This window comes from Panthera leo, chromosome D1 (genome assembly GCF_018350215.1).
Source record: "Panthera leo isolate Ple1 chromosome D1, P.leo_Ple1_pat1.1, whole genome shotgun sequence".
NCBI lineage: Eukaryota > Metazoa > Chordata > Mammalia > Carnivora > Felidae > Panthera > Panthera leo.
Genome location: NC_056688.1, coordinates 85333522 through 85348996, shown reverse-complemented (window position 1 = coordinate 85348996; position 15475 = coordinate 85333522). Strand labels below are relative to the sequence as shown.

Below are 15475 nucleotides of genomic sequence, written 5' to 3'. Positions count from 1 at the left end.
TCTTGTAGCATATATCCATAACTAGATTGAGGAAACTGTATTATTGATTCCCACCCCGTTTTATCTCAAGTATATGGGTTTTGAAGCAAGGTATGGATTAAAGATTCATGTTAACTCAAACATTATTTTCCAAGTATACAATTGAGAAACACGAATTAAAGCAATAACATTAACAAAACAAGCAAAACAAAACAAAAGCATGGCCATTATTCATTCTTAGTCCTCAACAAAGAGATACAACATGGCAAGTCCCTTTCTTGAGAGTTGTTAAATATTCCAATTCACAAGTTTTTGTATTAGGCTGTTTCTTTCTTTCTATTAATACCAGTTTGCTGAGTGAATATTATTGTGTTAGTTCAGCTTTTTCCTTTCATTGAAAATAGCTTCTGTTTCAATGGGGATTATTTATAAAGAAATACAGAATGGACACATTCACCTTTTATAACATATGGGTTAGCAGCAATAGTAGACCTTTATCTGCCTTTGTAAGTGGATCAGGTTGTAGGTAACTGTTCAGGTATTTAAGATACACTATTTTTTGTCATGAGATACTATAAGTCATTTTGAACTGTTCTAGAGTGTTTGAATTGATGTTTGCTTTTGGTTTATGTTCCTGAATTTTTATTCTGATCTAACAGCAGCCAATTTATTCCCTACTGGCAATGAAAAATTGTAATAGGAAACTATCAGCCTAATAAAAAAATTGCTATGCTCATTTTGATAAAATACTTTTAAAAAGTATTCATCAAATGTCTGCAATTAAGGATTCTCTCCCAAATCATATTTTAGTAAACTTAAAAACAATAAAAATGGAAGTGAAAGATTCAGTGTTAAATGTTTTAAATATAAAAATGAACTTTCAACTTAATCTAAATGGGGTTCATTTTCATATAAGTATGGGCCAAATTAGTTTGAAATTACCTTCCATGATTATATTAAATTGGTTGTTTGAATAAATGTTGCAGTTAGGTGTCAGTAGGTGCCTGTTTTCATGTGATTTATTTATTTTTTCCTAGTTGAACCTGGCTATAGATGAACAGAAAGAGAAAATTACCAAAAAAGTAATTCTTTCAATAACAGCGAAGGAACACCATAAGGCACAAGAAGAAGTAAGTAACTTACTTTTTAAGCTGTATGACAAAACTATAATGAGTGCTCATTTTAAAATTAAGACATATTTTACTTGGTTCTGATAGTGAACCAGCTATAGTTATCTGATAGCAACAAAATGGGAAAAAAAATTGGTCAAAACTGGAAGCATTGTATTGATCTAGGCAACTTGAAAAATAATTATATGGTTGAAAGAATAAATATTGTAATTTTTTGAAAATACTTCTGACAACTTTCTCATAAATTTCCTAAATTAGGAAATTATTACATGCAAGTTGAATCTGTAAATTATAACTAACACATGCTAACATAGGGAAAAGGTTAAGATTTTATTAAACTTTGAATAAGTACCAAATATTATTTTTATTTTCTGAGTTTCTAGGAATGGAGTTATTGTTCTGAATTTTAGAAATGCTAACAATGTTATCTCCTAGCAAGGAAAAACTGTAGTTTTCAAATGTCAAGCTTAAATGAGCTAATCATAAGATTCTGTAGGCAATATTATAATGAAGAACTATTAAAGCAAACCTTCTCTCCAAAGCTCATGCTGTGAAGTTGACAGCATATTCCATAAATGAAATAATAATACAAAATTGGTGTTAGACAAAAGGGGAAAATGATTTTCATGTAGTTTCCTGGAATGCAAAGCCATTTACTCTTTCTGAGGAGAGATCATGAATTTGCTAATTCCCATGTACCACTGTCAGTAAATAAAATCATAATCAACTTAAAGAATAAGGTAATGTGAATATATGAAAATTAAATTTTCATGTCATTCTCTTTTGACATTTCGGCAAAGAAATCTATCCAAGCTTTGGGGTTTTAATATTTTCTTATCATTGTGATTGCATCTGTCCAGCTAATTATGTATTTTACAAAAAATGAACAGGTACAATGCATCACATTTTCCTCAGAGAATTCAAGTCTTTGAATTAGAGATTCAAATTAATATTTGGGACTTGTATATGTCCATTATTAAAGACTATATTGTAAGTATAGATTGGTAATCTCAGTAGAGAATCTTTCATAAGAAATATTCAACTTGAATAGTTTCTAGATGTAGCAAATAACAATTGTATAGATTTAAGTTACAGTTCTCACTCATTCTACTTAATATTAACAAGTTAAAAGACTAGATTTTTTAGTTACAAATTTTAAAATATTACACTCTATTCATTTGGAAATGTTTTATCCCAGTTGGAGAGTTTTATTACATGTTTTATAGTAATTTAAATTGAATCTATCATGTATCTTGATATGGTAAACTTTAAGAAATACAAATAAATTTCTCTACTTAGTAGCATTAAAATTACATCTATAATGTGATGTAACACAGTGACAAATTATTATTAGAGGTAAATATAAAACACCTAAAAGAATGAACAGATAGATATTTTCTGCCTTTTAAGTATTGTAATTATTTTTTTGATATTTTATGCAAGTCTATAATTTCATTGAAACTGAAAACTTGAAGCGGCCCAGGAAAATTATCATTATGCTAAATATATCATTTCAAATGCCACCTTGTTAGCCACACTGGAAATGAAAATGATATTTTCTGGAAAATCCAACAGTATTCATGTTTATTTGTTATTTCTTCTTTATTATCATCTTAATGCTTACTTAATACCTATATACTTCAGTGTTCTTCATGTACGATACGTTATTTGGTCCCATATTTGCTTGATCAGCTATGGCTTCAAATGCCTTCTGTTTGCTTAAAAAATCAAATATGCAGGAAAGGGAATATATTTTGTGTGTTTTGTGAGTATATGTGTGGGTGTGTATGTAATAGTCTCTAAATATATTCTATATGCTATGGTAATAATTTCTATGTTATTACTTTGAAAGTGATTATATTAATTATGATGTGTAATTTCTAGTGTTTGGTTAGAAAAAGTGAGTGCTGTCAAGTTTTGACCCTAATTCATATTCAGAAGTGTGAAATCATGGTAGTGAAGAGAAATGAAAATGTTGGGAAGGGGGAGAATTACTTCAAAATTTATTTTGCCCACAGTTTATTTTTTACAAAAATATTTTATTTCTAGATATAGTTCAAAATCCAAACTAAACATCATAAAATCTGAGATTTACATTTCTGCTGCCTATAGTTTTATCTTAAAACCTTGTTTTATTTCATGTAATTTTTCCACATTAAACCTAGAAATAATGTATGTATCATAAGACTACTTTGAGGAGATGTTACATGTTAAACTAATTTTTTGGAAATGATTTATTGGAAATATGCATGCAATTTGTTATTGTTGGTTTAAAAGTTATTCCAGGTTCTCTGAAAAATAAATACCAAGATAGGACTAGATGTGTATGTATTGTATTAGAAGAAATGTCTTTGAGAGAAATGGGGAGAACTCTGGGTAAGGCTGCAAGACCTATCAGACTGAAATGCAGGCTTGAACTCAAGTGAAGGAGAGAGGAAGGGCAGACTAGATGGAAACATCTTAGACACCGGTGCAGTCTTAGGAATGACTAAGCTTCACAGCGGTGAAGCTGATGGTGTATCCTTGACCTAAAGCTGTCCTTCAGAGGAGTCCTATGACTCCCTGAGTTAGACCTGCTTCAGTATCCTCAGCCATTGGTATCAACCTGGCGATGGATTTCAGAGCACAGTATCTGGGACTCTTGGTTCATTATACTCCTGTCGTTAGAAGCCTATGAGGCACATTCTCATACCTTCCTCAAAAGGTGTAGCTGACGTTATTCTTGTTGCCATCAACATAGCCTTATAAAGACATTAGAAATATCTTTATTTTAGGTGAAGGGGAATCAGAGTATACTTCTCCTGATGAGCACTGAGTAATATATGGAACGGTAGCATTACTATATTATACACCTGTAGCTAATATAACACTATATGTTAACTATGCTGGAAATAAAAATTTTTTAAATGTCTCTGTTTTAATGGCTCCTTCCTCTATGAGTGGATGGGAATGTCAGACTCTTGAATAGGCTTAAAAGCAGCACACAGAAGGGCCCTCTGGCTGGAAACAAGATAAGTCTTCTTCCAAGATATTTTCCATTTCAGAAGGGTTCTGGAAACTATTAAAAAGTTGGGAGCATTTGAAGCGGTATGAGTAAGAAATGGTGCACACCTCAAGTTCTCTTGTAGCTACACTGCAACCCATCCTTCTAAATCAAGAGATACCTTACTTTTCTCATAGGCTCTCATGTCTTTTCTAGTCTTTGTTCATCAAGTCTGGGTTATGGTTCTTTTTAACCCGGAAAACACTGTGTCCTTGGGCCTGAAATCAAGAAGAGATTTTAGGAAATTTAAAATACCCATTTTCATCTCCCTGTCCCCTTTCTGGTTCTTCTTAATTATGTCATAAATTAGAAAGTTTCTTGTTCTTAAGTTTAAGCACTAACCTAGCTTGGAGACCACCCCCCCCCCATGTATTGTATGCCAAGATGACATTCCTTGCATAAAGGCTGCAGCCCTTTGTGCTGATTTCAAGTGATAATTTAGTGCAAAGTTCTCTGGAGTCCTCCTTACTAACATAAATGGACTCACGGGCACATAGCAATCAGGCAAACAGCTGAACTCATCATTAGAAAAACCAGGAGATCCTCAAAACCTCATTCATAATAGCCAAACTACAATGTACAGAATGTATAGCTCAGAACATACAACTTCAATATGCATACGTTTTAGAATGATTAGGAGCAGAATACTATTTTGTGCCAAAATCTAAATCTAAATCATCTACATCATTTCAAGAATTTAATAAATTCAAGAGTTACATGAATGTGTCGTAAAAACATGACCAAACTACCTAATGTACGTTTTTAAGCAAAAACCTCTGTGTATGTTTATAGACAGGTGTGCATTTGCATTCTTTCAGAAGTTTGGTCTTTTCCTCATCGAATACTCTTATTTTTTTTGCTACCTTCTGCTCATTTGTCCCTCTCCCAAATTCTGTACAAGTGTCACTTCCGTGCTGCATTTCCACGGAGAATGAAGAGTAGAATGTGTAGGCTTTCTGCTGCACAATGAGATGGTGCATTATTTCAACATATGCATACGTAAGCCTTCTTTTGTGAATGGGACTGATAGGGTCAGATAATGTTTAAAGGGAAAGGCTTTATGTCTCTCAGGCCTCTATGTTTCCACATGGATGCTCCCACACACACATAGATTGAATTATGAACAGACCCATTAATGCTGGGATCACAAAAGGTCAAGTTTTGTCTCCTTTTACCCCTATTCACATTGCCTTTGTAGAGAGAGAGAGAAAAAAAAACGGATTTGCAGGAAAAAAAGATTCATGATGAGGAATTTTAAAGAGCATTTTTCCCCTTCTAGCAACATCTGTGATTTGAAAAAAAAAAATCATATTATGTAAAATAATTCAGGATTATTGTATTACTTATCCAATTTTTGGTGTATGAGTTATTTCATGTGTAGGGTTGTCTTTAAGGGTAATATGTTATCACAATAACTGAAAATAAAATGTAGCACTTTGAGCATATGTTAAAGACATTATGAATATGTAAAGAAACAAAGTTTTTGTAAAATTGGATGGAAATTTTATCAAAATGTCAGTGGCAGGATTCTTGATATGTTTTCTCATATGTTTAATATATGTTAAGTTTTGCTAGGACATCTTATTTCATAGCTTTAACTTATTAAAAAAACAGGTGATAATTGGTATAATTATATATACATTAACAGATAATCATGGAACAATTGAAGTAGCAAAAATGATAGAGACGTTTTTTGAAGCAACAAAGGATTCATAGGAAATGAAACTTTTAAGGCTCTAACCAATAGCCCTTTAGGATGCAAATGACATCACCAATTGTATGGTTGGTTGATTTCTGATGTCACATGAAATCCCCTATCTGTGAAAGGCTATGGATTGTGACAGTAAAACCAGTCATGTATAAAAATGTTCTCAAATCAAAGCCTGAAATAATAATAATAATTCTTCTTCTTCTTCCTCCTCTTCCTCCTCTTCTTCCTCCTCCTTCTTTTCCTCCTCCTCCCCTTCTTCTTCTTCTTCTTCTTCTTCTTCTTCTTCTTCTTCTTCTTCTTCTTTTTTGGTGGTTTTCTGTAGTACAAAATATAGTAAATAAAACTGAAGAGAGCAGTATTACTGACTAGCCTTATACATTAAATTAAAGACTACATAAATTATGTCTTTTTGAATCATTTTATTTCAATAATTTGAAATAATTTTGATTCATATGATTTTGATTCATATGATTTCAATCATATGAGCCCAGCTGGGGTTAGGGCTAGGTTCAGAGAGGATCAGTGCTTTGGAGAAACGGCATCTGGAGTCTTTGTATTTAAGGGCTTTGGTTCTTGGATTTAAATTTTGTCAGATAACTATAAGAGCAAGTCATTTGGCCTGTTTTGGTCTCTAGTTTTGGTATGATACATATTATTATCTATCATTTTTGATGATAATTTTGGAGGGTAGTATATGAAAACAAGCCTGGAAACTGATTAACATTGGATCATTTATCATCTCTATATTTTAAATGTTACAACTTTATAATAGAGTTAACAGTATTATGGAAAAGCAGAGAAATTCACTCCAGAAAATAGATCTTTAATCTTGAATACCATGCTGAGGAATCTGGGGAAGTAACTGGAGGGTTCAATATGCTATTGAAGGTAGATTAATTTTGTGGAGGTGGCAGGATGAATTTGAGGTGGAGAGACCACTCAGTAGACCACTCAAAACTCACTTGTTTTGGTAATTCAGGTAGGAAGAGAGGATGAGGAGATGAGGGCATGGATCAGGTATTATACAAAAGGGAAGGTAGGAGACCTGGCATGGACCAGGTATTATACAAAAGGGAAGGTAGGAGAAGAAATATATGAATTTGGAAGAAGGGTTGGCAAACTACAGCTGTAGGGCCAAATCCAGCCCATTGATTAGTTTTCTAAATAAACTGTTATTGAAGAGGAGCCTGGATGGCTCAGTTGGTTTAGCCTCTGACTCTTGATTTCAGCTCAGGTCATGATCTCAAGGTTTGTGAGTTCAAGCCTGGTGTCTGGCTCTGTGCTGACAGTATGGAGCCCGCTTGGGATTCTCTCTCTCCCTCTCTCTCTGCTCCTTCCATGCTCATGCTCTGTCCCTCAAAATAAATAAATAAACTTAAGAAAAAGTGTTATTGGAATACAGTCATGACTATTTATTTACATGTTGTCTGTGGCTACTGTCAAAGTACAACTGCAGGTTCGAATACTTTTGATGGAGACTATGGGCCATGAAGCTGAAAATATTTATTATCTGTCCCTTTTAGAGAAAAAGTTTGCAAATTCTTTATTTAAAAGAAGGTTTCTTCAAAAGAAGTAGATAATTGATGACATTGGGACAAATAAGAGAGTTATGAAAGACCAAAGAAAAATGGGAATCATTTAAATTAGCTTGTTCATATGCACATAATGCTTCTAAAGTTCTTGAAAAAAGTTAAATGTAACTGAAGTGTATATATATACTTATAAAAAAACGTATGTAATCTTGAAATAACTACATAGAATATAAAAATTAATATTCAAGTTATATGGATGATAGTACAAACTTGTTTTCATTGACTTCTCAGAAATTCTCTGCAGAAGGGATAGAAATCATGGATATAACATCAGAGTTGGAGTACAGACTAGGGCAAATACAATATTTTCAGTTGAAAGAGAGAGAAAGAGGATGAGGGAGCCTCTTGGAGAACAATTTCCCTTTGTTCACTATGGACATTGAAGTGAGATAGAGAATCTATGCAGCAAATAGTTTCAAATTTTTATCTGCATTATGTGAAGTAGGTTAGGGATAGGAAAGATACACCAAGAAAAAGAACCAAAACTTGATGTTCAGAAAACACCTAGATTTAAAAAAGAAGAACTATAATAATATAATGTGCATTAGGCACCTACTATAAGTTAGACATTGTATTGTTCATTCCGTAATCTCATTTAATTCTTAATATGGTAAGGCTGGTATTATTCTTCATTACAGATGAGGGTTTTATTACCTGTTCATTGTCTCTCAGTCAGTAAATGGGAAGAGCCATGATTTTTAACCCAATATTTCAAATAGACCATGCTCTATTCAGAGTCATTCATAATTCTAAATGGGTCTAATTTAATCACTTCAAAGATTCATAGATAAAGTGAATTTAAGCTTTTAGTCTCTTTTGTTCACTACCATATGTCAACTAGTGTTTGTGAGAGAAAACATAAATCTATATAACACAGTGTTCATATAATAAAAATAAATACTGTCATTGGTACATAGTTGGGAATAATTGAAGTCTTAGGAAGATTTTATTTTGTTAATCAGTTTAGAAGTCCTTTGCAAACTTTTCAGAAGCATGTTTCTTTTCATATACAGAGACATTTTTCATTGCGTGATTGTAAATGGCTACCTGAAGTGCAAAGGTTATAAATTTTCTCATAAATAAAATTAGTCGATGGAAGAATGCATATCTTTTCTGTTATCTTTACTTGAAGGTGGATCTATACTCAAATTCTTGTTTTGAAGTCATTTTTCCTCCCATCAAACTAGGTACTCAAAAATCTAATAGGTGTGACATCAACAATTACTTCTTGCTAACAACTCTTGTAATTTAACCCCTTCAGGTGAGCAGGCTGATTGATGAATTGCAGACAGCTATCAAAAGCAACAGAGGTCATCTCTCAAAACTTGGCCCCCAATTACAGGCTGAGCAGGAGCAATTCTCCTCTTATGTCTACCAACACATTAAAAGCCTTCCAGCAAACACTCTTATCCCGGGAGGCCTGCAGCTCAAGGTGGGTGTCATTCTATAACTCTCGCTGGGTTCAGCTAGAGACGAAAACACTCTGCACCATTTGAAGACCCTTCTAACAATGCCACTCAGCTTGAATTTCTTTTGATATTGTCTTTCTCAAACTGGAGTTTGGCTTACAAGTGCTAATATTACCATTCAGGCAGTATGTTTTAAAAGAAAATACCTAGAGGCCTTTGAAAAGTGGATTTATAAGCTTAAGTAGTTTTTCCAACTCGAGAAAGTAATTTTAATGAAGAAATTTAATCATGTGAACATTGAATACCTTTCCAAGAAACATATATTTTTAACAGGAGTCAATATGTGTTTCAGTTAAAAAAATAGCTTATTTAGAGAAATAGGCAAGGCTTTAATAATTGACAGACAGTGGCAATAGGAATTAGAGGTGAAAGGCCAGGTGACTGATTGATGTTCAAACTACATTTCCAAGGAAAAGGATCTGTATTGGATAAGTGTGACACATGTCTGAGTTCACTTGGTAAAATCAATACTTAAGAATATACTGGGAAAAAAGGTGAATTGGTTATTTGTCAGGACAAGATGGCTAAATGTCCTAGGCTACCTTTTGTTATTACATCTTTCGAAGAGAAAAAGAGTAACTCATACTTTACTAAAGTGGATTAGGTACTGAAAGCTTAAGGAATTTAAATACTTTTCTTTATCATAATCGAGTGTCCATGTTAAGTCTGTCAATTGTTCTATAATTTCATATCCCACATTTCAAGAGAAAAAATTTGAATTACTCAACAGATGGCCCTTTTCCATCTAAGTAATGAACCATTACGACTCATCATTTTCTTTGTTTATATTTAGATTTGAATGTGATAGCATTCAAAGTAATTATATTTCGATCAACCTTTATCTCTATAATTCTTCTTTCTTAATTTCAGTTTTATTCAACAAATATAAACTTTATATTGTAATTATGAACATTTTATTTTCTATCTATAACTTTTTCAAATGACATTTACATGTTTGCATTTGGAATGAGAATATTACCATGCAAAAATTGACCTTTGGGGAAACGTAATTACACAATAAACAAAATTTATTTTCCATAATCTGTACTAGTCAGCTAAAGGTTTAGGAAGCGATGCTTAAAACATCAAGGTCAGGATTCCCATAGTACAGTAGCATTGTTCTTTTCCACACTTCTGACATGGTTACAGATCTATTCCAGCATTTTGCAAAGTACTTGCTATTGATTAAGACAGGAACTAGGTGAGGGAGCATGGTTGCCTTAACATTTATTCCCGCTCGTTTGTATCAGCAACTATCATATGTCCTGGAAAAAAATGAAAGTTTTTTTCCCCCTCACAGGTTTGTTCCATATTTCTGAATTTTTTCTAAAGTTTATTTATTTATTTTGAGATGGAGGGAGGGAGGGAGAGAGAGAGAGATAGGGAGAGGGAGAGGGAGAGGGAGAGGGAGAGGGAGAGGGAGAGGGAGAGGGAGAGGGAAAGGGAGAGGGAGAGGGAGAGAAAGAACCCCAAGCAGGCTCTGCACTTACTGAGCCAGATGCAGGGCTCGATTTCTTGAACCATGGGATCATGACCTGAGCCAATATCAAGAGAAGGACACTTAACCAACAGAGCCACCCAGGTGCCCCTATTTCTGAATAATTTTTATCACATTGGTGATAGTTATTCACATTAGCACATGGGCTTGATAGCAAATATTTAACTTTAGGATCTGAGCTACTACTCTCATATGCTTCTCTTTTTAAAATGCTTTAAAATTCTTTCCGTACTAGCAAACAGAAGAGGAAATGTATATATGCAAAGAAACCATCTTCTTGTGTTTGGTTAGACTCACTGTGCTGTTCAGTACAGTACCCATGAGCCACATGTAGCTATTTAAATTTAAATTAATAAAAACTAATTAAAAGGAAAAATCCAATGCCACCTCTCATATGTCCATGACTTTCCTGGTTGTAGCACTGAAACCTTCACATCCAGGAAACCTCTCAGTCCCAGGCAAAACAGATGGTCGGTCACCTAGTCTTATCTGAGTTCTCTCTCCCTTCTCTAAGGTGTTCTCCATCTCTATTATTCTTTTCCCATGAGCTACTCAGCTTCTCTCCTTATGCCCCAGTTTTCACCTTGGGAACATCCAGTTTCTCTTAGGGAATAAATTCCTTTCCCCATATTCCAAGAAACCTGGGCATCAGCCATATCCTCAGGCTTTAGCACAGACCACTGGTCTTTGAATCTTGGCTGTCATATTAGAATCATTTAGAGACGTTTAAAAAAAAATCAATGCCCCCATCTCCAGAGGTTTTGATTTAATTGGTTTGGTAAGCTGAATCTTGCTTCTACTGGTCTGAGATTGCTGATTGTTAAACTTTCAGAAATTTTGTCAGCCAGTTGTTAAATACAGCCATAATTAAAAATTATATAAACTGGGTACCTGGATGGCTCAGTTGGTTAAGTGTCCAACTCTTGGTTTTGGCTCAGGTCATGATCTCATAATTTGTGAGTTTGAGCCCCCCCCATCGAGCTCTGTGCTGCCAGTGTGGAGCCTGCTTGGGATGCTCTCTCTCCCTTTCTCTCTGCCCCTCCCCCACTTGCTCTCTCTGTCTCTTTCTCTCTCAAAAATAAATAAATAAACTTAATTTTTTAAAATTATATAAACTTACAATTAAATAGGTCACACCTAAAGGAAAGGTAATAGGGGTGCCTGGGTGAGCCAGTTGGTTAAGCATCCAACTTTGGCTCAGGTCATGATTTTATGGTCCGTGAGTTCGAGCCCCAGGTTGGGCTCTGTGCTAACAGCTTGGAGCCTGGAGCCTGCTTTGGATTCTGTGTCTCCCTCTCTCTCTGCCCCTCCCCCACTCATACTCTGTCTCTCTCTGTCTCTCAAAAATGAATAAACAATAAAAAAATTTTTAAAGGTAATAGTCTTCACTTCCTAATTATTTTATTACATTTTGTTAGTACCTATTCTCCTTGAAGTTATTTATGCTATCATGTGTGTATAGTAGAAACACTATATAATGGTCTGCTACTGTGCATCTCTTCCAAAGTTTATATTCAGTGATGGTTTGTAGTAACTCAAAATTGTTGGGAGTAGATGTTTGGACTGATGGGAAAGAAACTGAGATATGTAGTTTTCTAAGCCAGTTCTTATGTCTGAAACAGCCAGAAAGGAGAGAAAAAAATGGATTAGCAAAGTATATCCTAAATATTCAGAATTGCAAATCTTAGAATTGAGGCATATTCCTGTACTTCCTCTTAACTAGGGAGAACTTGCTAATTTCGACTGAAGAGATATTGAACAAAAGCCCACAGCATACCATCCTTAGTTAATTCCAGAATCAGTTCATGTCAGTTGCCTGGCTGAACTCTAATTTTCCATGGGGTGTGGATGAGCTGCCCTTACTTGGAGCACATTCTCTAACCCAGTTACCTCTGAGTTACTGTGGCCAAGACCATATATTTTCTGGTTATGAATAACTATCTCACCTTATGACATGACCTATGCAAAGTGTTAGATGATATATCCATAAGCAAATATGTTTTCTATTTATAAATCAAAGTCTAGTTCTAGTAAAAAATAATACAAAATAATACAAAAAATTCCCCTTTTCTATCCATTTTGATCATAGAAAAGTACCTGATTAATACAATAAATTAAGATGATCATCTTTCTAATTTTCTCTCTTTGATGAACTATCACTCTGTTGAATATTTATAGTTATATATATGTTTATTTATATATATTTTTTATTCATTATAAACATATTTGTTATATATAAATATATTTATTTACTATAAATATTTATTTTACTTATTTTTAGTAAAAATTTAAATAGGATAAATTTAAATAATTTTAATTTAAATAAATTTAATTTTAAATAAAATTATTTTATATTTATTATAAATATTATATTTATTTATTATGAATATAAATACTTATATTTATACATATTATACCTCTATGTTTATATATACATTTAAATATATTATACATCTATGTTTATATACATACATGTGTGTGTACAAAATAATATTGTGTGTGTACAAAATAATTGATTGTACTTGTCATCATCTTCTAGAGCAGAGGCTCTCAATGATGGTCTAAAGGCCAGGTGTGATTCAAAATCCCCTGGGGTGCTTTTTCATATTGTATGTGGTTGTCTTTACCTCTTCACTAAGGTTCTCATCCTCATCATATCTCTCACTGATAATTTACAAATAGCAGCTTTTGGCTAGATCTTAATACTAGCAGGTCACCTCTCAAAAGGACACACTCTTCCTGTGTTCCATATTGCCTCAGTCCCATTTTTGCAATTACATGGCGTAATAGTATCGAGTTTAAATGGACATAAAAGACAAAGGACAGAGAGAACAACTAAACTGGATGTCCCATCACTGGTATGGGAAAGTTCCTTGTTAAAAAAAAAAAAAGAATATTGAAAACATGACATAACAACATTAAGGGGAGTTTTAAGAAACAGTTACATCACCCATAACCACATTATGTGTTATAAGACCATTCTCACTTTTGCATATCATTTCCATTTGCACTCATTTGCCCTATATACTCATAACACAGTGTGCGTTTTTTTGTGTTCTGGTAGACTCTCTTGCTTTCACATCATGGCACCTTTTAGGTTGATGAAATTTCTTATTGTTTTTAGATTTAGTAGTCACACTCAATGTGCACCATAATTTATGAAGTTCTTCAGGTTTTGGGAGCAACTTCTTACTATTCCAAACCTTTACTTACCTTATATCCTCTGTCAATGCCTCCACCCCCAGCCACTTTGAAAACATCTGCTATAGCCATGGCTCAGTGACTTCTGCTTTTCCAGTCTTGTTCTTTCTTACAACTCCTCCTCTTCTTTGTCCCCATGGAGATGCTGTCAGAAATGTTAGTGTCTCCCTGGGAGAACAGGAAAGAAAGGGTTGATAGGAAATGATATTAACAAAGCTTTAAGGGATGGTGGGTGGAAAAACTAGAAGGAAGTTGTGTGATTGTGACAGAGAATTGATAAGTAAGAGTGTGGGATGTGTGAGTGGGTGGGAGACAGCATGGGGGAGAACAAGTGGAAGATGGGTACAGGGAAGTCTTTACAGTAGAATTAGTGCTTTTCACACACAATTGGTCAATAATGCTCTGTGGGTTGTCTTCCATTTGCTTCCAGTAGAGGCAGATCCAATTTCTGTGAGGGCTAGAGCTTATACAAAGTGGAGGAGAGGAAGCTCTTTAAAATGAGGGCTTAAAGCGGATATTTATTTGGAATGAGAAAGTAAATCACAATGAACTAATGGAGGATTGTAGAGTCTTTCTTCTGAGACCTTTTATAGGCAGCTTCTCAGAAATACTTACATAGAAATACCCCTTAATTGCTAGGGAGTTGTTGGCTTCTCCTCCCCATTTATAACACTCTGTAGCTCCCAGCAACTTCTAGTACTCTCATGAGCTGGAGCAAGTAAGGGTTCTGAAGCTTAAATCTTCATTAACTTTACATTAATCCATTCTGGTTGTGAGCAAGGGAAATATGGTGGATTTTAGTAACCAAACCAAAACAAAACAAAACAAAAAGATTCCGATGGCTGTGATTTTAGCCTTTCTATTTGTGTACTGTTTGGTTATATTGTTCTCTTATAAAGAAATTTAAGCTTTGGTAAAGGGATCATTTGAAGATTTATTTAAAAAATTTTTTTTAAGTTTATTTATTTTGAGAGAGGAAGAGCACGTGAACAAGGGAGGGGTAGAAAGAGAGAGAGAGAGAATCCTAAGTAGGCTCTGCACTAACAGCGAGGCTCGATCTCACCATCCATGAGATCATGACCTGAGCCAAAATCAAGAGTCAGCCGCTTAACCGACTGAGCCACCCAGACACCTCCAGAGATTTACTGTTAAAAGAATATCGTTGTCCAGCATCTAGTTCATCTTCTGGGTATTATGGTAAGCATCTAACAATTTGTATTCTACCGGTGACAGAAAGAAAAATGATTTTAAATGATTAGTGCAGTAAATCCGCACATTATCCAATACATACTCTGTCTGCAAGGCATTGTGCTCAGTACTATGGGAAGATGCAGAGGAGCCAGAAACACACTCGTGGCCCATTCCCACGGTTATTTTCATACAGTTAGAGCAATATGATGCCCTTTGAAGACAATGAGACTAATGTGTGGGCTTTCTTAGCTTTTTGCTACAATTTCATCATCCTAGTTTATCAGCTTGTTTCTATTTAGAAAATGGGATAATTTGACTGATAATAGAAAAGATGCTAACTGTTATCTGTGATACCTTCCTGGCTTTTCCTATGCTTTGGATATCTGAATTTGGGTTTAGATATTTGAATTTGGAATTTGCTCTACCAGTGGCACAAGAGCACTATGAATCCATTTGAGATTTACATTCTATTTGGTGGTCATTTTTTAAAAGTTTAAAGTTTTCTAACCATACGTATAAAAAGAAAGTTTATTTAAATATTTAGGAATCTATGGAACAATTAAATGAATAGAAGGAAATAACTGAGGTTATCCATAAAATAGTGGCAAGATTTTTTTTTAATAGCCTCATCCCTGCATGTGTATTATGTCCTTATTTCCAT

General features: G+C 34.1%; 1 protein-coding gene across 2 annotated transcripts in view; it reads left to right on the top strand.

Annotated features, from left to right (window-relative positions):
- Nucleotides 1–15475, top strand: part of DCDC1 (doublecortin domain containing 1) — a 479157-nt gene that overhangs the window by 219323 nt on the left and 244359 nt on the right. For both annotated transcript variants that reach the window (XM_042906361.1, XM_042906360.1), the window contains 2 exons: nt 1017–1109; nt 8717–8887. In XM_042906361.1, coding sequence (XP_042762295.1) covers nt 1017–1109; nt 8717–8887 — 264 coding nt within the window. The remainder of the gene's footprint in view (nt 1–1016; nt 1110–8716; nt 8888–15475) is intronic.